Source organism: Cucumis melo, chromosome 3 (assembly GCF_025177605.1).
Source record: "Cucumis melo cultivar AY chromosome 3, USDA_Cmelo_AY_1.0, whole genome shotgun sequence".
In the NCBI taxonomy this organism is placed as follows: domain Eukaryota; kingdom Viridiplantae; phylum Streptophyta; class Magnoliopsida; order Cucurbitales; family Cucurbitaceae; genus Cucumis; species Cucumis melo.
Window position 1 is genome coordinate 30,891,960 of NC_066859.1, and position 23,577 is coordinate 30,915,536.

The 23,577-nt window shown below is 34.5% G+C and overlaps 2 protein-coding genes across 12 annotated transcripts in view; one reads left to right on the plus strand and one right to left on the minus strand.

Annotated features, from left to right (window-relative positions):
* The first annotated feature begins 734 nt into the window (after positions 1-734).
* Positions 735-3,679, plus strand: LOC103487686 (polygalacturonase 1 beta-like protein 3). Its single transcript, XM_008446095.3, has 2 exons — positions 735-1,292; positions 1,432-3,679. The coding sequence occupies exons 1-2, from the start codon at positions 1,224-1,226 to the stop codon at positions 3,232-3,234; spliced, it is 1,872 nt and encodes a 623-aa protein (XP_008444317.1). The 5' UTR covers positions 735-1,223; the 3' UTR covers positions 3,235-3,679.
* Positions 3,680-9,696: 6,017 nt separating this feature from the next.
* LOC103487684 (uncharacterized) overlaps positions 9,697-23,577 on the minus strand; it is a 15,949-nt gene continuing 2,068 nt past the window's right edge. For 5 of the 11 annotated variants that reach the window (XM_051082509.1, XM_051082507.1, XM_051082510.1 and 2 more), the window contains exons 4-9: positions 23,526-23,577; positions 22,067-22,173; positions 21,623-21,795; positions 10,881-14,003; positions 10,526-10,775; positions 9,697-10,431 (exon numbers count right to left, since the gene is read on the minus strand). The exon at positions 23,526-23,577 is cut by the window's right edge and continues 312 nt beyond it. In XM_051082509.1, the coding sequence (XP_050938466.1) occupies positions 9,747-10,431; positions 10,526-10,775; positions 10,881-11,646 (1,701 nt within the window). In that variant the 5' untranslated portion in view covers positions 11,647-14,003; positions 21,623-21,795; positions 22,067-22,173; positions 23,526-23,577 and the 3' untranslated portion in view covers positions 9,697-9,746. Of the gene's footprint in view, positions 10,432-10,525; positions 10,776-10,880; positions 14,004-21,622; positions 21,796-21,874; positions 21,981-22,066; positions 22,174-22,258; positions 22,321-23,525 lie in introns of all 11 variants that reach the window. The other 6 variants (XM_051082515.1, XM_051082517.1, XM_051082516.1 and 3 more) reach the window with 6 other exon arrangements.

Consider the following 23,577-nt stretch of genomic DNA (forward strand, 5'->3'; position numbering starts at 1 on the left):
AACCCATAATCTGAATGAGAAAATAAAATTTCGCATGCCTTCACCAAGTTTACCACGCCTTTATCTGTAAATGTTCTCTCGAATCTAACCCAACTTTTAAAAACATTTCCTTAAAATTTGAGAACGATATACAAAAACACAAAATCAAATAGATATAAACTCGTCTTCACTATTTAGCTTCATAATTTTGTTTTTGATTTCACCTAAAAACTTCATACTATTTATTTCTCTTCTTTATCCAATTTAAAATTTTATTTGTACTCTACAAAATAAATCGAACTCGATTTACATAATATTTATATTATTAACCTTAAAATAAAAAATAAAATTATTGTATCGGGTAGAAAAAAACTTATTTGTTTTTAATTATTCACATTCCTTCATCAATTTTTGCACGTAGGGCTTGTAAAGATAAATATATTAGATAAATATTTAGTGCGTTTCCACCCAATTGTCTAATTATAATCAAATTTAGGATAAAATTTTCATTTTTGAAAATATTTATTCTACTTATTTGTTTTTGTATAATGAGAGTGAGGTACTTTGCTTATGGTCTACAATCTGCAACTTCGGGATCGGTCGCCTTAAGCTCCCTCCGAGTCTCTACCCTTTGTACCATCACTTTTTACTTCCGTCGATTTTTCTCCGTTGGTGCCGCTAATAAATTTTTCTTTTTAGAAAAGTATATTCCAGATTAATTTTCATCCATCGAACACAAGAGCTCAAGGATTTGACAAACATAGTTCGCTGCATTCGAGATGTGTGAATAAATTAGATTTGCCCAATAAAATTGTTGGATGACTAATTTCGGGAAAAAGAAAAAGAAAGAGAAACAGAAGAAAAGAAGATAAATGGAGGTAACGCATACAAAAAAGAAAAGAAAAAGGAGACTACAGTCCACTCTCTCTATCCTTCCCATTTCCAAACTCAAATAAAAAAACATCCCATTTTCATTTTCAATTTCAATTCTGTTTCTCGGGGGCCACCGCAACCCAACCATTCCCCCGATCCCCTTCTTGCATCTTTCTCTCTCCTCTGCTATTCTGCGCCCTACCCTCTTTTCTTTTCCCCCAAATGGTGAGGGAAATTTGAAAACTACTCTAATATTTCCACTATAAATTTCTGCACACAATTACAACCGCACACCAACATTCTCAAATCTCACCCCCTCCCTCTTCTTAGCTGGAATACAAACTAAAATACAAACAAAACTCAAAAGAGAAATGCACAGATTACCCACGCTCCATGTGGTTCCCCTCTATCTCTTTATCTTCTCGCTTTCAGCTCTCAATGTAAGTCCATCTCCAATTCAGCGTTCAATTCTCTTTAATTGAGTTTTAAATCCCTCCTCTACTCATCTCTGATAGTAAATTGTAAACTGTTAGTAATGTATGTTTGGTTCCGGTGGTTTATGTTACTGTGCGGAAGCAGGTTCCTGCAGTCGGCGACGAGGATAACCCTTTTACCCCAAAAGCTTTTCTGAATCGTTATTGGAACAAGGAGGTGCGGAACGATATCCCAAAACCCAGTTTTCTCTTCTCCAAGGCGTCTCCCTTGACGGCAGTGCAGTCCGCGGCCTTCGCCAAGCTCGCAGCCGAAAATGCTCTCTCCTCTCGCCTCCCCGACTTCTGCTCCGCCGCAAACTTGCTCTGTTTTCCTGATTTATCCCCTTCTTTGGCCAAACACGACAGAGACTCCAACTTTGCCGTCTATTCCAATAAGAACTTCACCACTTACGGCACCCAAAGATCTGGTGGAATCGACTCCTTCAAGAACTATTCCAATGGTGACAATGTCGTCGTCGATTCCTTCAGGCGCTACAGCCACGAGGCCTTGGGCCACACCGACAGATTTTCCACCTACGGCACCGAAACCAACGTCCCCGACCAGAGCTTTAACACTTATGCCTCCAAAGCCATCGGAGGGGACGGCAAGTTCACAACCTACGAACAATCCGTCAATGTCCCAAATCTCCGGTTCACCACCTACTCCTCCGATGCCACCGGAAGATCTCAAGCCTTCAAAAGCTACAGCGAGAACGCAAACGCTGGAGATCAGTCGTTTGTCAACTATGGGAAACGTGGAAATGGGGGTCCGAACGAGTTCACTGGATACGGGACCAGCGCAAACGTCGTAGGCTCACGGTTTTCCAGTTACGGGACAGATGGAAATGGGGCCAACGACACCTTCACCAATTACGGCAACGATCAGAACAACCCACAGAATAACTTCAGGAGCTATGGCGAGGGTGGGAATGGAGCGATTGAAAGCTTTTCTAGTTACCGGGACCAGGCCAATGTGGGGGACGATTCGTTCCAGTCCTACTCCAAGAACTCGAACTCTGCCAAGGTCAATTTCGCAAGTTACGGGAAATCCTTCAACGAGGGTACGGACAAATTTAGTGGTTATGGTCAGAATGGGAATGGCCAGAGCGTGGGATTCAAGGTGTATGGTGTGAATACGACGTTCAAGGATTACGCGAAACAGGGAATCAATTTTGCGAAGTACAGCAATGTTAGCTCTGGGGGTGCGAAAACGTCGGTGAGCGGAAGTCTGGCGAAGAGGTGGGTAGAGCCCGGGAAGTTCTTCCGCGAGTCGATGCTGAGGAAGGGGTCGGTGATGGCGATGCCAGACATCAGAGATAAAATGCCGAAGAGGTCGTTCTTGCCTCGATCTATCCTGTCCAAGCTACCCTTCTCGAGCTCGAAGCTGGGGGTGATGAAGCAGATATTCCACGCTGGGGATAACTCTTCGATGGAGACAATGATGACGGAGACTGTAAGAGAGTGCGAGAGGGTGCCCAGCGCCGGGGAGACGAAGCGGTGCGTGGGTTCGGTGGAAGATATGATAGACTTCGCGACGTCGGTGCTGGGGCGGAACGTGGTGGTCCGGACGACGGAGAACACGAAGGGGTCGAAGGGGAACATAATGATTGGGAAGGTGAAAGGGATGAACGGAGGGAAGGTGACGGAGTCCGTGTCTTGCCATCAGAGTCTGTTCCCTTACCTACTCTACTACTGCCACTCCGTGCCCAAGGTTCGAGTGTACGAGGTGGATTTGCTGGATCCGGCCTCTAAAGCCACCATCAACCACGGAGTTGCTATCTGTCACCTGGACACCTCCGCCTGGAGCCCCGCTCACGGGGCCTTCATAGCTCTCGGCTCCGCTCCCGGTCGGGTCGAAGTGTGCCACTGGATCTTCGAGAACGACATGACGTGGACTGTAGCCGACTAATCGGAGGATGTGGCTCTTGACTTGAGAGGTTAATTTTAAGGTTAATTGCTCCTTTGCTTTTCAATTGGATTTCGAAATAGAGGTAAAAAACTATATATATTTTTCTTTTTTTGCCTTACTTAATTTCCGAAAAAGGGTAAATGTGATTGTAATTCCTGGAAGAAATGAAAGGGAATTAGATGGGAGTTGAGTGGATTTGGTTGCCATTGCCAATTGCAAATTGGATCGGTGTATGCAAAGCTAGTAAATAAACCATAGAATGAAAAGTGTGAAAAGATGAGATGAGGTGGTCCTGTTTCTATATATATGCGCTGGGCCTACATTTCTTTGTTGTGTGGTGACGGATATGCCATGAGACAGCTCACACACTTTCTTCTTGTGAGTGCGACTCTTCTTTAAACCAGTAATAGTTGGCTGCATCTTGTGCAGCCATCTTTTTCTAATACATCTACATCTAAGTTCTAACTACCGTTCGCTACATAATGCTTTTTTATGTATAATAGCACTTGATACCCTTCCCATGTGGCTGAAGGACAGTGGTGGACAACCGGATTTCCATTGAAAGAAGTCAAAATGTCAAACACCTACCATCTCTATCCCTTCACCGGTTCCCTGTTTTCTTAAAGAAAATTTTCCGGCGACCCTAATTAGCATCTTTATATGTGCATTGTATTATTGGTAAATAAATGTCTCACCTAACATTTGACAAACAGAAAAAGGAGTAACAGGAGTCGGCATAGGCGCAGTCTTGATAACGATTCTTAGATTCTTTTTTCATTTTATTTGATTTATTTTCATAATGTTAAAATTGCTTATTGATGGGAGATATGTCTATTTTCACTCTTGACCTAAAGTTTTTGTGTTCAATTTACATCTTTGATGACTTTTTACTTCTTAATTTATTTTTTTCATGAATTTTAAATTTTCATATTCTATATCTAATTTAATTTTTTATTTAGTTATATTTATTTTATATTTTATATTTATTAATAAAAATTATTGTATTATAGTTATTAGTTTTTGTGTGGAATTAATGTATTTGATAATGTTAATGTTTTGTGATTATTTTTTAATATTTAGATGAATTCTATCCATTTTATATTTTTTACATAATTAAATTATATTTAAACTAAACAAAAGCAAAAAGGTTAGAAAAATAACACAAGAAACAATAAAATAATAAATGATTATTAAACAAAATTTTGTTTGTGTTTATTTTTTTTTAAGAAACCAGAAACATGAATGGTTTCTTTTTTTTTTTAGAATAAGAAACAAAAACAAGAAAAGAAAACATTATTAAACAAGTATTAATAAACTACACATCATACAAATACTCAAGCAGAGAAATGAAATAAATGTGTTTTTTATTTTTTACTTTTTTCTATAAACAAATTCTTTTTTTCTCTTTGGAAGAGGCAATCGTGCAAAATTCATAAAGATGGTAAATCAAGTATCTTTGCGATAATAGGATATTGTTTAGTTTAGACATGGATTTTCATAATTTTCATAATTTTGCATGTGGCTTTATCAAAAAAAATTTCATATTATGTATGTCTTTTCTTTTAACCTATTTAAAATTTTGTCTATAATAACAAAATGATTATAATTCAACTGACATTATATTTCTATAATTAAACAAGAAGTAAAAAAAAAAGATTTTCACACAATGTATATTATCGAAAGAAAAAGATTATTTGCAGTTAATGATCCACAGTCATCCATTATTTTTTGCATCTATAGGTTGTAAAGATAAATATATTAGAAAAATACTTGGTTGCATTGAGTTCTCTCTTGGTGCCGCTAGACTTGTTTCTTTTAAAAAGAGTATTTTCCAGATTAAATTTTATCCATCGAACCCAAGAGCTTAGAGATTTGACAAACAGAGTTTGAGCTCAAAGATTTTACAGACACAGTTTGATGTATTCAAGATGTGTGAATGAATTAGATTTGCCCAATAAAATTGTTGTATGACTAATTTAATTGTACACGTTTTTTCATTATTATTTATCTATAAAACGTGTCCTCATACGCGCCTACTTTTTGAAAGATACGTTTCAAACCTACGCTCAATTTATAAATTTATGCTACGCTGCAATCTATAGAAATGATGCACAAGTTTTATAATTTTGGTAGTCGACCCAATAGTTCCAACGACACAGTAGTTTCTTAATAATCTATCTAATTTTGCAGTTTATATTTAAAATTTAGTTTTCTAGTGGATGTGAATGTGATAATCAGTCATGCTTGGTGTAGTGCTAATTTGAACAACACATGAGCAAACGGATGCTAATTATGCTTATTTGAAAAAGTTTTTACCGAACATTCTCAAAATTATTCAATTGCAGCAATGAAGATGGCATAGTTAGAAAATTTTTCAAATATATCTATGACAATATAAAAAAATGCATCCATTTTTTAAGTACGCAAAGTACAAAAATGTAACTTTTTTTTTTTTGTTGTTAAATTCACAAATGTAACTATTTAGTAACAATTTTTTTTTTATGTTGTATATTACATCGATCAGTAGCAACTTTTTTATGCATTGCAAGTATATCGTTCGTTTGCTATTTATTCCTTATATAAAAATTTACCATTTTGGTTCTAGAAAAGCAGGATGTTAAAATTTTGAAAATTTCATAAGCGTTTGATTTTTTAAATAAAATATATATGTGGCACCTCCTTATTTTTAGATCAAAATTTCGACATCCCTATTTTTAAGACCTAGAATTCGTTTCACCTCCCTTCATATTTTCATCCATTCTCATTCAAGCCCAAACCATTTTTTTATGCAAAATCTTGACCACTTTCATCTCATTTACCAGTTTCAAGTTAATTTAAACTTTCTATATCATTGGTTTTATATTCTCAATTTTAGCTTCTTGGTTGATAGTGATTTTGATTTAGAGGAAACTCATATTCAACATTTGTTGCTAACAACCAAATCTGTTTGAAATATTATCTCAAAGAGGATGAATTACATTTACGGCATTTACTTTGTTAAGAACTTGTTGATTTCTAATTTTTGTGTGCCTTCAGTATGCGTGATGATTAGGCTTCCTATCTCATTTATTGTCATTGATGTCTTCTAGGTTGTCTACGGCTGGAGTTCAGTTTCTTCTTTGATCGTAGTCAACTGGTTTCGATGAGCGCATTCCTACAACTCATGGCTTACATGATTGGAATTATTGCACTTCTTGATGTAAAATTTTAATTTCAATTTCAAAGTTAACCTTTGGTATCCAGCTAACGTTAATTTCCACTAAGTTTAGGAAGACTTTATGCTTGTTCATTCGAAGTTTATGTAAACATTTGAGTTTGTTCCTTTTATTCTCAGTTGTAATGGATGTCAATGAAAAGTTTTGTTCCCTTATTCAAAGGTTGGAGTAGGCGATTCTTAGACTATTGTGTATTATACCCAAGATATTCCCTTGAAAAGGTGGATAATTAATTTAAAATTTAGAAACATATATTTGCATCCCTAAACGATTATATATTTAATTTATTTTTTAAAAACAAGTATATCGGAATATATTATACAAAATGAAATTAGAAAAATTATCCATGATAATTAGTAAAAGTGTTGTGAATTGTTAGAAAGAAAATTGTTGTGAATTTTTTTTCTTCAAAATGCTGTAAATTGCTTGCTTTTCATTATTGTTGCAATATGAGGTCTTTATCCATTTTTATAAACCACTGAAATTGTTACTATGAGCTGAAGAAATAAGTGTTATTAAATGAGGAAATAATAGCAGTTTAGATTTTGATTCCAACTTTTTTCAAAATCGCTGGAATAGCAGCTGTTAAAAATTGCTATTGACTAATTAAACTTTTGTTGCAATAGACTTTTTTTCTTGTAGTGAGTTAAAGTGTAACCGATATGTAATTGGTAGAGGTTTGAACTTAACTCCCTTGCCAAAGAAAAAAGAAAGTCTAATGACAATAAATTGAAGGCATTCTCGATTATTATTATTATTACACAAAAAGGGACCACCAACACTCATTGTGCTTCTCCATAAATTCTCCCACCTGTAGTCTTTCACTGCATTTCTTGTCATAAATTCTTTGTAGAAAAAGAAAGAAAGAGCGTGATCGTTCGTAGCCTTGGTCACTCGCATCATCACCACCGTTCAAAGTATAAGACGATTCACATTTCACAGGCAACATTAAAAGTTGATTGATCACCAATTAAAATCATTTTTGTACTTTAATTTGTTACCTTCTTTTACATCCTATCCCTTTTCCTTTTCATTACCTTGTTCTCTGCTATAACTTAAAGAATTTGGTTTAGCAAGAATTCCATTTCTAAAAAAATTCCAGTTACATATAGAAAATAAAATTTATATTTGGGGGAATCGTAGAACTAGTACACGTATTGACAAGAACTCCACCTGCATTCTTCCATTATTATTAATTTCTTAAAAATCACTAGTTAACAAGCACTCCACCTGCATTCTTCCGTTATTATTAATTTCTTAAAAATCACTAGTTAATAAGAAAATGTAGAAACACAAGATTAGATGCATAGGATGATTTTATTAAAAGAAATAATAAATGAAGAAAGGGAAAAAGGGTATAGCAAATAGGGATGGCGATGAATTTACATCATTATACTTACAATATACTTCTACAAAGTACTAATACATTTATGGAATTAAGATGTTCCATAATTCTTGGCCACAGAAAGGGAGAGGAAAGGACGAAATTCTCCCGAGACTAGCTCAGAATTTACGAAGAGAGGGGATAGTCACGAGCTTTGTCACTGTCTTGTCCAAAAAAATGGAGAAAAATATTTAAAGATTTCAATAATGCAAAGTTGGATTCCTGCATTTCTATTTATTTTTCTCCTAATAAAAATAAAATTAATATTAGTAAAAAATACAAACTTCAAAAGTGATGTCTATCCAATCAAAACAAGACACGTGTGCTTTAATAGCCATTTTACTATAGTTGTATGAATTGCCAACATGAGCTCATCTTATTTTTCAAAAATTAGAGATCTTTAGGTTTAAATCTTACACCTCAAATTATATTTAAATAATACTTTTTTTTTAAAAAAAAAAATCTATCTAAGTTCTCTCTCTCCCAATCCGACCCTGCTGAGTAACAGAATAGAATTTTGAAGGTCTCTTGTTTTTATGTTATTCTTTTTCTGGTAATGACTCTTTATTACCTAATTAAATGGGCATAATAATTTTTTAAAAAAGCTATTTAATAATTTTATTTTTGTCAAATCACTTTCCACACATACTTTTTACTCCCTGTCGTCATTAGTAAGTTAAACAAGAAATTTAGATGTTCTCTTTTATATGACCATAATATTTTTCCAAAAAAAATCAAAGGTTTAACCTAGTTTGCAAATAATATTTCACAAATATCAATATATTTTATATCTACATTTTGACCTAAAAAGACAAAGTTAAACCTAATGAATGAATATTCATTGTTTCTTTCAAAACTGGTGCGATTTAATTTTCTTAAAAATTCAATAGAAAATTTAACTAAATATTTAAATATTATATTTTAAAATATAACACAAAATTAAAATTATTTACAAAATATAACAAAATTTACCAAATTTTTAATTAATATTTGAGATTTTTATTTAATGAGTATTATTTTTATTATTCGACTTTATGTATTCATCCCTCCAATCTGGAAATTACAATTTGCCCTAGAATAATTATTATATAATATGATATCTTGGCAGAATTACTAACTATATTTGGATACATCATACACATGACAAAGGAAATGAAATATGCATCTTAGTAGAAGTGAGACCTAAATTATAATATAGGGCATATATTGTAAAATAATTGTAAACATGTTAATTGTTCTAAAAAGATTTGAAATAAAAAAGGTATATATTTGAATTAACGTGGTGTGTATTTGAAATAAACTTGGAATATACTTGAAAACAAATATTTGGTATCACAAGGATAAATGCAACCCACCAAATTTAGGGATTATGAACTTTAACCAAAGTTCAAATTTTGTAAAAAGAAAATATTGTTATACAAATTAAGAACAAAATAAAATCTCCTAAATTTAATGAAAATGAATTTTCGTTCGTGACCATGTTTGACAATATTGAAAAAAACTATATTACATATTTTTCCATATGTGTGTCATTTTCAGTTTTTTAAGATAAAATATGAGGAGTCATGTACTTTTGTGCTTTATGTTTATGTATAACATTGTAAGATGCATTCTGGCCATTCTTGAAAAAAAAAAATGATGCTATTCAATGGTATTTGACTTATTGATTTCTTTTTTGCTACAAAATTTAGAAAAGGAGGGATTTGAATCAGAAATATTTTTTTGCTCGTTTTATGTAGACGTCAGTGAAACTAAACTCTTTGACTTTGGCTTATAGAATTTTTTCTTTAAAAAAAAACTCTGAAGCAAATTATAGAGTTTAGAACCGGCCAAAAAGCAGGAGGCCATAAAAAAAGTCGAATATTAAAGAAAAAACAACGTGTGTGTATATATATATATATATATATTAATAATCAAGGGTTCTTGATTTTGATCCTTAATTTGCGAGCAATTTGTGATCCTCTGGGATGGAGTGGCCCCATCTTGTTAGTGTTACATTGTTGAACCTCAATCCAGTTGATAAGCTTGAGTAGTAGAGACTGAGGAACTTTCCTGATATCCTCGTCCCCCGCTCCCTTGGTCTTCGTTATACCCGCTTCCAATGCTTTCTCTATGAACTCCATGAACCACTTTCCAGCTTCCGTTTCAATCTGCCTTCCCAGTTTGATTGTGTCGCTCAAGCTGCACCATGATGCCATTGGCATTGGCACTGGTGGCTTCTGATTTTCATCATTTTCACCACTACCACTGCTTTCCATGCCTAATTGCCCAACAGATGCTGCTGCTGTTTTCTGCTTCCCAAACTTGGTTTTCCTTTGCTCGCTTCTATCTGGAAAAGCTGCCACTGATTTGTACAACCCACACCTTCTTTTGGATAAACTTGCTTCTGGATTATTGGAGTTGGGAGAGATATCGCTTAGTATGGAGGGAGATTCTTGTTCCTGCTTGGAAGCCTGGTTCTGAGCCAATTCAGTAGCAGCTTGAATGGACACCATATCACTCACGGCCTGCATGATTTGTTGGTGGAATTCAAGAAACTTGTTGAAACAGTTGGCGGGAGCGTCGGCTTTAGCCCATTTGCTCAACCTGGAAAGCATCCTACAATTACATGCCGCAAAGTATCCATCTTAGAACAACCCAGCGATGAAAAAAAAAAGTGACAGAGAATGGTCGTAGCTGTATATAGAAGTACCTGAGGGATCTAACTAAAGCTTCCGTGGCAGTAGCACATCTTAAGGCGTGGAGGGCATTCTTCTGCGCTGTATCTCTCTGCTGCACAGCTTCCTTGCCCAGTATGCTGAGTTTTCCTGGTAAGTTGACGGGAAGAGCGGTGACGCTATCATCAGAGTCGCAACCCTTCGGCATGGGGGAGGTAGAGGCAGCTGGAGCTGGGGTTTTTTGATTTCTTCGCGAACTAGGGGGTGGAGTGGCGCTCTTCTTCACTGCAACGTGACAACAAGCCAAAGAATGAAATGAAAGATAACATGTTTCAAGGCCAACAGGCAACAGCAGCACTTGAAACTAAGTTTAACAATAACGAATAGTACCTACAGCTGAGTTGAAGGGAGTCGGTGGTGAAATCCTTGGTTCTCGCTCACACACGCTCTTGCTTCTAGGGAATTTGGATATGGTTGCACAGCTTTTCCTAAGCATTGAAGGAGTAGGAGCAGGGCTTTCGAGTTTACCCAACAGACTACCACCAAAGGAAGACCGGATTCCCTTCTTGCCCCCTACCACGGGAGACGTCATCAGGGAGCTGGAAGTTGCACGCTCCTTCACTGGGGTACACTGCTCAAAGTCCAGCGGAAGGGGCTTCAGAATTAGGGGCGAAGAGTTCCCATCTCCCAGGCTCAGCCCTGTTCCTGTTCCCCAAGAACCCCGCCTCGGACACGAAACTTTTGCCTTTGCAGCCATTGACTTATCATCACATTTCTCCCCTTTCTTTCTTAAACCCATCAGCGGCTCTGGCGTTCCCACCAGAGGGTGCCGCCCAGGGAGTGGCTTCGTGCCTTTCATCACTGGGACGGGCGACCCAGGTTCCAATTTATCCACGTAAATGAATTGACCAAGCTGCATTCTGTTGCTCAGAACGAAATCGTCTTGATCCGAAGGCAGACTCACGTAGATTGAATGCGAAGAATCGGACACCTTGATATAGAATCCATGCTTAGGCCACAGGTTTTTCTCATCCAGATCCGCTGGCACAATGTCCGTCACCTGCAACAGTGAGCTCCGGTGATCGCTTGTGGGTTTCACTCCAGAATTCATTCCATCGAGAAGCTTCACAAGAACTCCCGGTGCTAGACTCGCCATTCTCCAACTCCAAACTCAAAGAACTTCAGCAAACAACCAACCACTTGATTTCCCAGATTATTTTACTTCTGTCTCAATTACAAATAATATTCCCGGCTTCTCTCACTTGCTTGCTTTCATGGACAAGAATGGGAAAGTGGCCGTTGCCAACGGAAGCCAATCCCAGGAAAAAGACCCAACTTTTTTGAAATTTGGAATTTGTAACGTTACCCAACGGTCACATGGAGTGGACCCACCCATCTAACTCCTTATAGTTTCGGAAAATGCTCAACCCCTTTTTCTCATTCTTATAAATGGAGCGCCTTTTCCTTTGGGTTAATTAACTGGGCAATAATTTATATATTGGGCGATTTTTTTTTTTTTTTTAATTTTACATTATTCCTTTTTATTTAGTAAATTTGTTTCATAATTTCGTACAGAAAAATATTTTCGCTAAACATATCTCCCAAAGAGTAAGATATTCATAAGAAATTTATTTTTTGATCAGTACTTCAGAAGTGTTCAACCAAAAATAAGAAAATCAACCAAAAGCATAGATTTAATATTTATTTTAGGGATCGTTATAACATCTAAATTTTATACAAATATGGTGTAAATTTGACTTTTCTAATTGTCTTTTATATTATTCTTTTATGAACTTATTAGAAAAACTAGAAATACTTATCATAGAAAGTGAGTTCATTTATTCTAAGCAAAGTTGTTGGAATAAATCTTCAAGCTCACATAGTCTAATGATTTCCTACCCTTTAAAAAGTGTATCTAATAGATCAATTGGTAAATCAGTGTTTAAAAAAAACATTTGAAATATTAAGTATATACTACTGAATACTTATTAGATACAAGATAAAAGACTAACCTATTAGATACATAGAATTATAAGGACATTTGTAATTTAAGAAAAAACCAACGTTTATAACTAAGACCTAGTTAGACAATTAATTTATTTTTTGTTTTTGTTTTTGCAAATTAAGTCTAACACTACTTCAACATCTAACTTTCTTCTTCTTCTTTTTTTTTTAAATATTTATATATATATATTTTTTTATCTATATTCTACCTTTTGAAAACCAAACCAAATTTGAAAACTAAAGAAAAGTACTTTTCAAATTTTGATTTTTTCTTTTGAATTTTGGCTAAAAATTCAATTAAACTATAGATATTAGGGGATACCTTCGTCCCACATTAGTTAGAACGAGATGACCAATATGGTACTTAAATGGCTTGACTCTCCCACTCCAATAGCTTTTAGTGAGGCATTGGCTTCCTGAAGATTGGATATTGTTTTTCGAGTATAGTTCTCCAATGTGCTTCAGTACACCTAACAAAACCCCTAATTTCTTAGGTTCAGATAAACCAAAACCGAAGCAAATTGATGGGTTTGGTTTGATCTTTTATTTATTACAAACACCGACCCAAACAAGACCGGTCAAGTTGACCCACCAGTTAGGATCGGTTTTTTACACCCCTAGTTCTATGAAACCAGGTTTTATATTAAAAGTACATTTTTTTCTTGGTTTTACCACAAAATTCACATTTCATTGTTGCATTATTTTCGAATATTACTCTGTTTAAATACATTCAGATTCAGTCCCACCAAAAGTTGACCCATTCTACCGGTTGTTTACATTGTTTTCCAAAACATAAACTACGAAACGGATCAGATACTAAAAACATGCCCTCAGTTCGTTGATGCTTTCGTCTGCTTTGAACCCAAAACAGCCCGTCCAGAAAGTGAGGAATTGACTGATAAAAGCCTTAGCCCTTGTCTAAATAACTCCATTTACAAACAAAGAAACTGATATTGGTAGAGTGGGTGAAAATCCCAATTCAAAAGTGGACGTAAATGTTTAAGATGAGCCAAACTCCTAGAGCAAAATTGACGGTCCAAAATGGCAGAACTTACAAGAGCAATACCACCATGAAATCTTATAAGATTCATTCTGCAACATCTAAACCCATCCGACATTGGCAGGATTATCAAACTCAGTGACAAGGCTTCAATGGCAAATTTCCTCAAATGTCGGAACTAGCAATGTTCGGCTTAACTTGAGATAACTGTGCAAGATATAACAATAGCACACAGTTTCCTATTAGTCATATGTCATTGCTGAGATCTCAATGTCCTCTTTATCTGCAAAGCTTTTACCAACAAAAGCATATAGGGATATCCTGTACTCACTTCTGTAATGGTTTGTGAACTACAGAAAAGCATAGAGACAAACACTTCCTGATATAGGAACATCCGAATCAATTTGCAACTTAAAAACAAGCAATATAACCAAATCTTCTTCTCACAGTTCAGTCTGGTATCTAAACTGGAGGCATCAACCATGTATGTTACAGAGGTGTAGCAAATCCTGCGTCACAAAATATTATTTTTAAAAAATTAAAAAATAAGGAGTAAAACGCAAGCCCTCTGCACCTACAAGAACACAATCATAACATTTTTGTTTCTTAAATACATATTAACTTTTCATTGTTTCACATTTTTGGCTTTTCTTTGAGTATGCGAAGATGATACATTTTTTAATAACGAATTTTGTTTTTTTCCTTCCAAAAATTACAAGTTGGAAGTAAAAAGAACATTATTTGGGGATGGAGTAAGTTAAGTAGTGGCATGAAAGTTAGGATGTCAAGCTGAAAATTTTCCATGAAATTATTTGGAAATGCTGCTATGGCCGAATGTTGTAAGTTCTTTAAATATTTTAGGTGCCCAATCTCTCCAATTCTCTAAGAGAATTCTAATTGCAATATTTTGAGTACATCTTTTCATAGATGATTCATTGAAAACGATCCATTTTTTAATAACGAATTTTGTTTTTCCTTCCAGAAATTACAAGTTGTAAGCAAAAAGAACAGTATTTGGGGATGGCGTAAGTTAAGTAGTGACATGAAAGTTAGGATGTAAAGCTGAAAATTTTCCAAGAAATTATTTGGAAATGCTGCTGCAGCCGAACGTTGGGAATTCTTTAAATATTTTGGGAGCCCAATCCCTCCAATTCTCTATGAGAATTCTAATTGCAAGATGATAATCCCCCCTGCCCCTTATAACTATCAAGTATCCTTGAAATTAACCTTTCAATCTGAGACCTTATCATTACTCGCCCCCAAAGATCCACCTTGTCCTCAAGGTGGAAGTTAGGATACAACGCTTGGATAACATCCACTTTTTCCCATGTAGCATCCTCGGGTAAGCTATATGCTCCTACCGAATCAATACTTCAGCTACACACCCAACCAGCATTCTCTCAAATTCCTATTACCGCAACAAGGGTTAATTTCAAGGATAAATCCAGGTCTAACATCCTTTGGTATTGGGAGAATAGACCTATGGGCTCCAACAGCTTTCCAAATTACAGAAACGTGAAATATGGGGTGCATGTTCATACCTTTGGGTAAGGCTAGTAGATATGCTACGGGCCCCACCCGCTCCACCACTTGAAACGACCTCACAAACCTCAGAGCAAGCTTAGGATGGGTGCAACAATGTGACAATGTAGTGAGGACTCGTGGTAGGGTCTTAGCTTTAGGTAAAAACCCAATCATAGAATTCAAATTGTAGCACTCTTCTTTTAGTATTGGCATACTTAGTTATCCTTTGTTAAGTTTCGCCCAAATTCTCCTTGAGCTTCACTAACATTTCATCCCAGTTCTTAAGCAGCAAATCTATTTCATGAACTACACCGGAGTCTTTTTCACAAATCAAAATTGGTGGGGTGGTCGGCTATAAATGACTGAAGTCATGCTAGAGGTGTGTACTGTAGTGTTGTAGCTAAATTCAGCCCAAGCTATCCATTTTAACCACTATTTCAGTGTTCCCATAGCACAACTCCGTACTCCGTAGGTATGTTTCAACCCCTCGATTTATCACCTCAGTTTGACCATTCGTTTGAAGATGGTATGCCATACTTCGTCAAAGTTGAGTTCCCCATAACTTCATTAACTCCTCCCAAAACATGCTAGTAAAAATTCTATCCCTATCAGACACAATGCTTTGCAACAGCCATGTAATTGCACAATTTCACGTACAAAGGTCACAACCACTAACTTAGCCGGAAAAGGATGTTTTAAGAAAATGAGATGAGCGTATTTGGAGAGGCGATCTACCACCACTAGAATTGTATCAAACCCCCTTGAAAGAGTAGGCTACTTAGCTTGTTGGCACACAGAACATTCAGCCACAAAAGAACACACTTTGGCTTTCATTCCCTTCCAATAGACTTCCCTAGCCAACCGTCGATATGTTTTAAAGGTTCCATGATGACCTTCAACAGGGGTACTGTGATAAGCGCCCACAGTAATGGGTCCTTCGAGTACAAGCAAAGGTTCCATCGTTAGTTTGACAACTCAATACTACCGTACCTAATAAACTTGATCATGATATTATCATGCCTGAACTCGGTCAAGATAGCACTATCCTGCCTAAACTCAGCGGTAGTTGGCTATGTGGTCAACAAAGCTCCATACACCTGATACTTTGTGCACATTGACCATAGATAACTCGATGTAAAAAATGAATATGGTTTAAAGAAAAACTCTATTAGTATTTAAAACTTCTTAAAACCAATAACTCGATTTTTTTTTAAGAAATAACAATCAAAACTAACTATTCTTGAAACATAGCTTTTGGATCTAGCATTTGGTGCTTGCTTATAAATCTCTTTCAAAACTCTTTCTCATAAGTCATGCTCGGAAATAATCTATAAATCATGCTTCCGTAGACTCATGCCTTTAAACATTCATTTTGAATTTATACTCAAACTCATGCTTCCATATCATCCATTAATTGGTGAGGAATAATCATTCAGAAATCTCAAACATGCTTAGAAATATTTAGCTTTGAACTCATGTTCATAAATAAACTTAGACTCATGCTTTTAAACATTCATTTTGAATTTATACTCAAACTCATGCTTCCATATCATCTATTAATTAGTGATGAATAATCATTCAGAAATCTCAAACATGCTTAGAAATATTTAGCTTTGAACTCATGTTCATAAATAAACTTTGGAAATCATTTTGTATGCATATGTCACCTAAAAGGTAGCTAAATTCTTGGCTCATAAACTTGCCCAATTTCTTATTCTCTTGAAATAGTGCCATTTAAATCTAAATTAACCTACTGACCTTAGGAAAAATCCAAACATTGCTAAAAAATGGCAAAAATATCACATACAGCTCAAAATTGCTCAGTTAGCAAGTCTACTAAGAATGGGCGGTAAGGGGTTTCGCAGCGCGGGCAGGGTTTAATCCAAACTTTTTATCCTACATTGATGTCCACGGAAAATCACTTCATCCCTTGAATAAAAACTTAATCCAAATGCTAATCTCCTCTTAAGGTCACTATCACAACACTTAATCCAAGCTGACAATCCTCATCGATACAATAGAAAGAGTTTAATCCAAAACTTGTATTCCAATGCTACACTTCAATCAAGAACACTCATATCGTAATTTTTTTTTGTGAAATCTATAGTCCTTCATTTGCCTTTTTCCAATTTCATTTGTATAGACAAATTTTTTTCCAATATTCTTGTCCATTGAAAATCACCCCATCATTTAAATAAAAACTTCATCCATTTGGCTAATCTCTCTTAGTTCACTATCTCAACACTTAATTCACTTTGATATCATTTCTTGATAACAATGGCAAGAGTTCTTTAATCCAAAACTTGCAGTCGAATGCCACACTTCCATCCTAAACTCTTATATCCCAACTTTTCTTTTTGTGCCGTCTACAATCCTCCATGTGCCTTTTTCCAATGTTATTTGTTTAGCCAAAGGTTTTATCTTATATCCATGTTCTCAACAAATTATCTCATCTGTCAAATAAAAACTTGATCTAGCAGGCTAATGTCACTCTTAGTTCACTATCTCAACACTTGATCCAATTTGATAATAATTTCTTCCAACAATGACAAAAGTTATTTAATCTTAAACTTAAAGTCCAATACCATACTTTAATCCAAAACTCTAATATCCTAACATTTCTTTTTGTGCAATCTATATTCCTCCCTGTGTCTTTTTCCAATTTCATTTATCACCTCGTCCTTCAAATAAAATCTTAATTCAATTGTCAACTCTCACTCCTAGAGCACTATTTTAACACTTCATCCAGTTTGACCATTATTTCTCCAAACAATGCTAAGATCTTTTCATCCAAAACTTGTACTTCAATGCCACACTTCCATCTAAACTCTCATATCTTAACTTTTCTTTTTTGGCCACCTACATTCCCCTATGTGTCTTTCTTCAATTTCATTTGTATAGCCAAGCTTAATCCAAATGCTAATCTCACTCTTAAGGCCATTATCTTAACACTTAATCCAAGTTAGACAATCCTCATTGAAACAATGACAAAAGTTTTTTAATCCAAAACTTGTATCCAATGCCACACTTCAATCAAGAACGATCATATCCTAACTTTTTTTTTTGTGTCGTCTATAGTCCTCCCTTTGCCTTTTTCCAATTTCATTCGTATAGACAAACTTTTTTTCTATATTCATGTCCATTGAAAATCACCTCCTCTTTAAATAAAAACTTCATCCATTTGGCTAATCTCTCTCCTAACTCACTATCTTAACACTTAATCCAATTTGATAGTTATTTCTTGATAACAATGGTAAGAGTTCTTTAATCCATAACTTGCGGTCCAACGCCACACTTTCATCCTAAACTCTTATATACTAACTTTTCTTTTCGTGTCGTCTACAGTCTTCCATGTGTCTTTTTCCAATGTCATTTGTTTAGCCAAATGTTTTGTCCTATATCCATGTCCTTGGCAAATCATCTCATCTGTCAAATAAAAACTTAATCCGGTAGGCTAATGTCACTCTTAGTTCAATATCTCAACACTTGATCCAATTTGATAATTATTTCTTCCAACAATGAAAAAAGTTATTTAATCCTAAACTTGAAGTCCAATATCATACTTCAATCCAAAACTCTTATATCTTAACATTTCTTTTTGTGCAGTCTGTAGTCCTTCATGTGTCTTTTTCTAATGTTATTTGTTTAGCCAAATGTTTTTTCCTATATCCATGTCCACGACAAACCACTTCATCCCTCAAATAAAAACTTAATTCAGTAGGTTAAGGTCACTCTTAGTGCACTATCTAACATTTGATTAAATTTGATAATCCTTTATCCAAACAATGCTAAGACCTCTTTAATCCAAAACTTATAGTCCGATGCCACACTTCTATCCTAAAGCATGTTCTATCCTAAAGTCTCATATTTTAACATCTACTGTGTCTTTTTCCTATTACATTTGTATAGCCAAACTTTTTATCGTACAATGATGTTTATAGCAAATCACTTCATCTTTGAAATAAAAACTCAATCCAAATGCTAATCTCACTCTTAAGGCCACAATCTCAATAATTAATCGAAGTTGACAATCCCCATCTAAACAATAGCAAGAGTTCTGCAATCTGAAACTTGTAGTTCAATGCCACTCCTCAATCCAAAATTCTCATATCCTAACTTTTCTTTTGTGTCATCTATAGTCCTCCATTAGCCTTTTTTCCAATTTCATTTAGCCAAAATTTTTATCCTACGTTGATGTCCACAACAAATCACCTCATCTCTCAAATAAAAACTTAATCCAAAAGGTAATCTCACTTTAAGGCCACTCTCTCAACACTTAATCCAAGTTGAGAATTCTCATCTAAGAGTTCTTTAATCTAAAACTTCTAGTCCAATGTCACACTTCAATCTGAACTCTCGTAATGTAATATTTTTTTTGTCGTCTATAGTCCTCAATTTACTTTTTTTCCAATTTCATTTGTATAGCCAAACTTTTTTCCTACATCCATGTCCATTGAAAATCACCTTATTCTTTAAATAAAAATTTCATTCATTTGGCTAATCTCACTCTTAGTTCTCCATCTCATCACATAATCTAATTTAATAATTTCTCCCAACAATGACAATAGTTATTCAATCCTAAACTTGAAATACAATATCACACTTCAATGCTAAAACTATATTCTAACTTTTCTTTTTGTATCGTCTATAGTCCATGAGTTTTTTTCCCAATTATTTTGTAAAGCGTAACTTTCTTTTCTATATCCACATCCATATCAAATCACCTCATTCCTTAAATAAAAACTTCATCCAATTGGCTAACACTCTTAATGCACTATCTCTAACACTTTATCCAATTTAATAATCCTCTCTCCAAGCAACGACAAGAGTTCTTTAATCCAAAACTTGAAATCTAATACCACACTCGAATCCAAAACTCAAATATCCTTACTTTTCTTGTTGTTCCGTATATAGTCCTTAATGTGTCTTTTTACAAATTACATTTATATACCCAACTTTTTTTTCCAACAACCATGTCCATGAGTAATCACCTAATCCCTTAAATAAAAACTTAATCCAATTAGCTTGCATCACTTTTATCGTGCATTTTCTCAACACTAATCCAATTTGATAACCCTTTCATTAAACAATTACAAAAATTCTTTAATCCAAAACTTGAAGTAAAATATCACACTTCAATCCAAAACTCTCACATCCTAACTTTTCTTTTCACGTCGTTTATAGTCTTTCATGTGTCTGATTCCAATTACATTTAGACCGCCGAATGTTTTTTTACCATATCCATGTCAATAGCAAATCACCTCATCTCCTAACTAAAAACTTAATATAGTTGGCTAATCTCAATCTTAGTGCACTATCTTAATACTTAACACAATTTGATAATTCTTTCTCTAAACAATGACAAAAATTCTTTAATTCAAAACTTGAAATTCATCCTAAACTCTCATATCTTAACTTTTCTTTTTGGGCCGTCTATAGACCTCTATATGTCTTTTTCCAATTTCATTTGTACAACCAAACATTTTTTCCTATATTTATGTCCACGGGAAATCACCTCATCCCATAAAGATAAACTTAATTCAATTGGCTAATCTGACTCTTAGTCACTATCTTAACACTTAACCCAATTTAATAATCGTTTCTCCAAACAAAAGGAAGAGTTTTTTAATCCAAAACTCGAATATTGTTACTCATCTTTTTGTGTCGTTTATAGCCCTCTGTGTATTTTTACTAATTACATTTGTATAGTCAACCTTTTTTCCAATAATCAAGGTCATGGAAAATAATCTAGTTTTTTAAATAAAAACTTAATCATTTATCTATTAGCTATTGCAATCATTTATCCAAAGAATAGAAAGATTTCTTTAATAAAGAACTTGTAGTCCAAATTCACGCTTTAATCCAAATGTTATCTTACCTTGTCCATGTCTATGACATATCACTTAATTCACTTTGCTCCTTCATCTAAAGAATGTCATGCACAGATGCAAAATTCTTTAATTGTCCAAGGCAAATCTCTCCAAGCATTATATTAAACTTAATCCAATTGGTAAGTCTATTGTCTATATAAGGAGGTTTTATTTTTCATGGTTGATCTTTGTTTTGTATTAGGTTGTGGTCTGCTTATCTATTGTTGTCTTTCTTTTTCTTATTATTTTCATTTACTAGTAATTTTGAGCGTTAGTCTCTTTTCATTATATCAATGGAAAGTTCTCTTTCCTCTCACAAGAAAGTTAAATAAAAGTGTCTTTTAGTTGCCCTTTAGGTCCTCTGTTGCTTATTTGAAGCCCATTTTTGGTTTTTTCTTATGTTTACTTCTTTCATCTGTTCTCAAATGAAAGCTAGAACTTTTTGTTATATAAAAAAATTAGTCGTAATGAACTAAAATATTTCATTAATATTTTTATTCCTTTGTGAACTCATCTCAAGTTCAACATCCATTGCAAATTAGCTATTGCAATTTAAGTATTTACTCTCAAAACAAAGGCATAATAAAAAACACATAACAAAAAGATAACGAAGATGTAATAAACAAAACACATGGTAAGCTAACTTTTTTGTTTGTAGTGGCAAAATCTACTCAAAATGAAGGTAGAAAACAAAATTTGACCAGAAAAAAAAGTCATACAGAAAGTAAGCTAACCTTATTATGAGAAAACCAACCCATAAAATGTATTTCTAGTGAGAACTAGGCCACACGTACGGTGCTTCATGATGTCAACAGAAAATTTCTTTGGCAATGAAGTGTTAGAATGTAGCGATTGGGTGTAGGCTTCCTTTGTCGGATGGCCCCAACTTTATTCTCTCCATTTCCATCTGAAATTTTGAAAACATAGTTACTAATAAAATATTCTTTTTTGTCAAAGGAAATGCAAACAATAATGTCAAACCAAACCAATGGAAATATGGATAATTTGAAACCGCAGCATCAACAATTTGTTGTTAAAGTTTGACAAGTAAATAGAACTGGTTCTGTCTTGTATATAGTACATGGTTATGACCTATAGAAGAAAAAAAAATCTGATTTTTCGTATTTCACTTTTTAAAATAGGCAAAATCATTAAACAAAAGAAATTGTGGCGTTCACCTCTTTTATAATACTCTCGCATTTGTTGAGTATTTCCTGCTGCTCGAGAACACTAGATTGTCTAATGAAATTTGTTTTTGAAGTCCGAACATCAACCTGCCACCAACCTGAAGAGTAAAACAAACGGTCTCTTCATACCTTAAAATTTCAAAAGTAGAACAAGAATATATTTGCAGAGACAGAGAAGACAACGAGGTAAACAAAATTGACACCATTCTCCACAAAATTTGCAAAGTGGCATTGAATCAATCCTTCTGCAAAATTATAGTGCAATCGACATAAGAATAATTTGAAGAATAAATTAAAGTTACCGCATCCAAGAAAAATTAAGGAAAAAAAAGAAAAGAAAAGAAAAGGAGGGGGGGGGGGGGAATATTGTTACTTATAGCACCAATTCGTAGTATATCGTAAAAATTGAACCTTACAAACACCAGAAACACAAGCAAACTTGTAGCAACAAATTCAGCCAAGAAAAAGATAAAGACACCAAGATACATTATAGTGGTTCTGTAATAACCCAAAATCTTAACACCGACTTAGGGGACATTACCAAAACTTGATCAGTAACTAACTCTATTATCTCTAAAACTTTAGACAGATTTTAGCGCCATAACAGCCTAAAAATAAATAGTACCAATCTTACAACACCTGTTAAACAATTTGAAATTCCATGCCATTAAAAAAACAAATATTCAAAGCATCTACTTAATTAAATTCAACAAACATAGCTAAAATTAAACAATCTCGGACTAATGTCAAACTCAAATAGCATTAACCACTAAAGTCCATTACAAACTCTCAACTCAATGCCAACTGAAAACCTATTAGAATCTATGACTGCAGCAGAGTTTAAATTTTCAGGACTGAATAGACATTTGATACAACTAAAATATCTTTTAAACATGTTCTCCCTTTCCTATGCATGCATGTGTTTCATCCCGTGGGACATTTTTTTCTTTAATCTTGACCATTTGTTCACTTTTGTTTGTTTTTTTTTCTTCTGTTTTTGCATTCTTATAAATCTAACTTCGTTAAGTTTTCCAGCTTTTATTTAAAATTAATTTAGATTTACGTTTAGAAGTATGTTCAACTAAATTAACAATTAGCATCATTCCGATTGTTAGAACCATCATCTACGGATGCGTGGATTTGGAACTACTTTTCTAGAAATTTACTGCGAAGAGTGCATACAAATTGGGTATACTTGCTAAGCGGGAAGCCTCTCCGTCTGACTCCAATATGAATGTGCAGTGGTGGAAATATTTGTCGAAGTCTAATCTGCCCCCCAAAATCAAACTATTCCTACATGGTTAACCGTATTCCCCCAACAAAGCAAAACTTGAGGAAAAGGAAATTTTGTAATGACGACAATGTGTGTGTTATTGTAAGGTGATGGAATCTGAAAATCATGCCTTATTCAATTGCAAAAGAGCTAAAAAAAATTGGCAGATCGTGTTACCTGTCCTTAAAACATATTGTTGATGTTGAAGCACCTATTTGTGAGTTGCTCT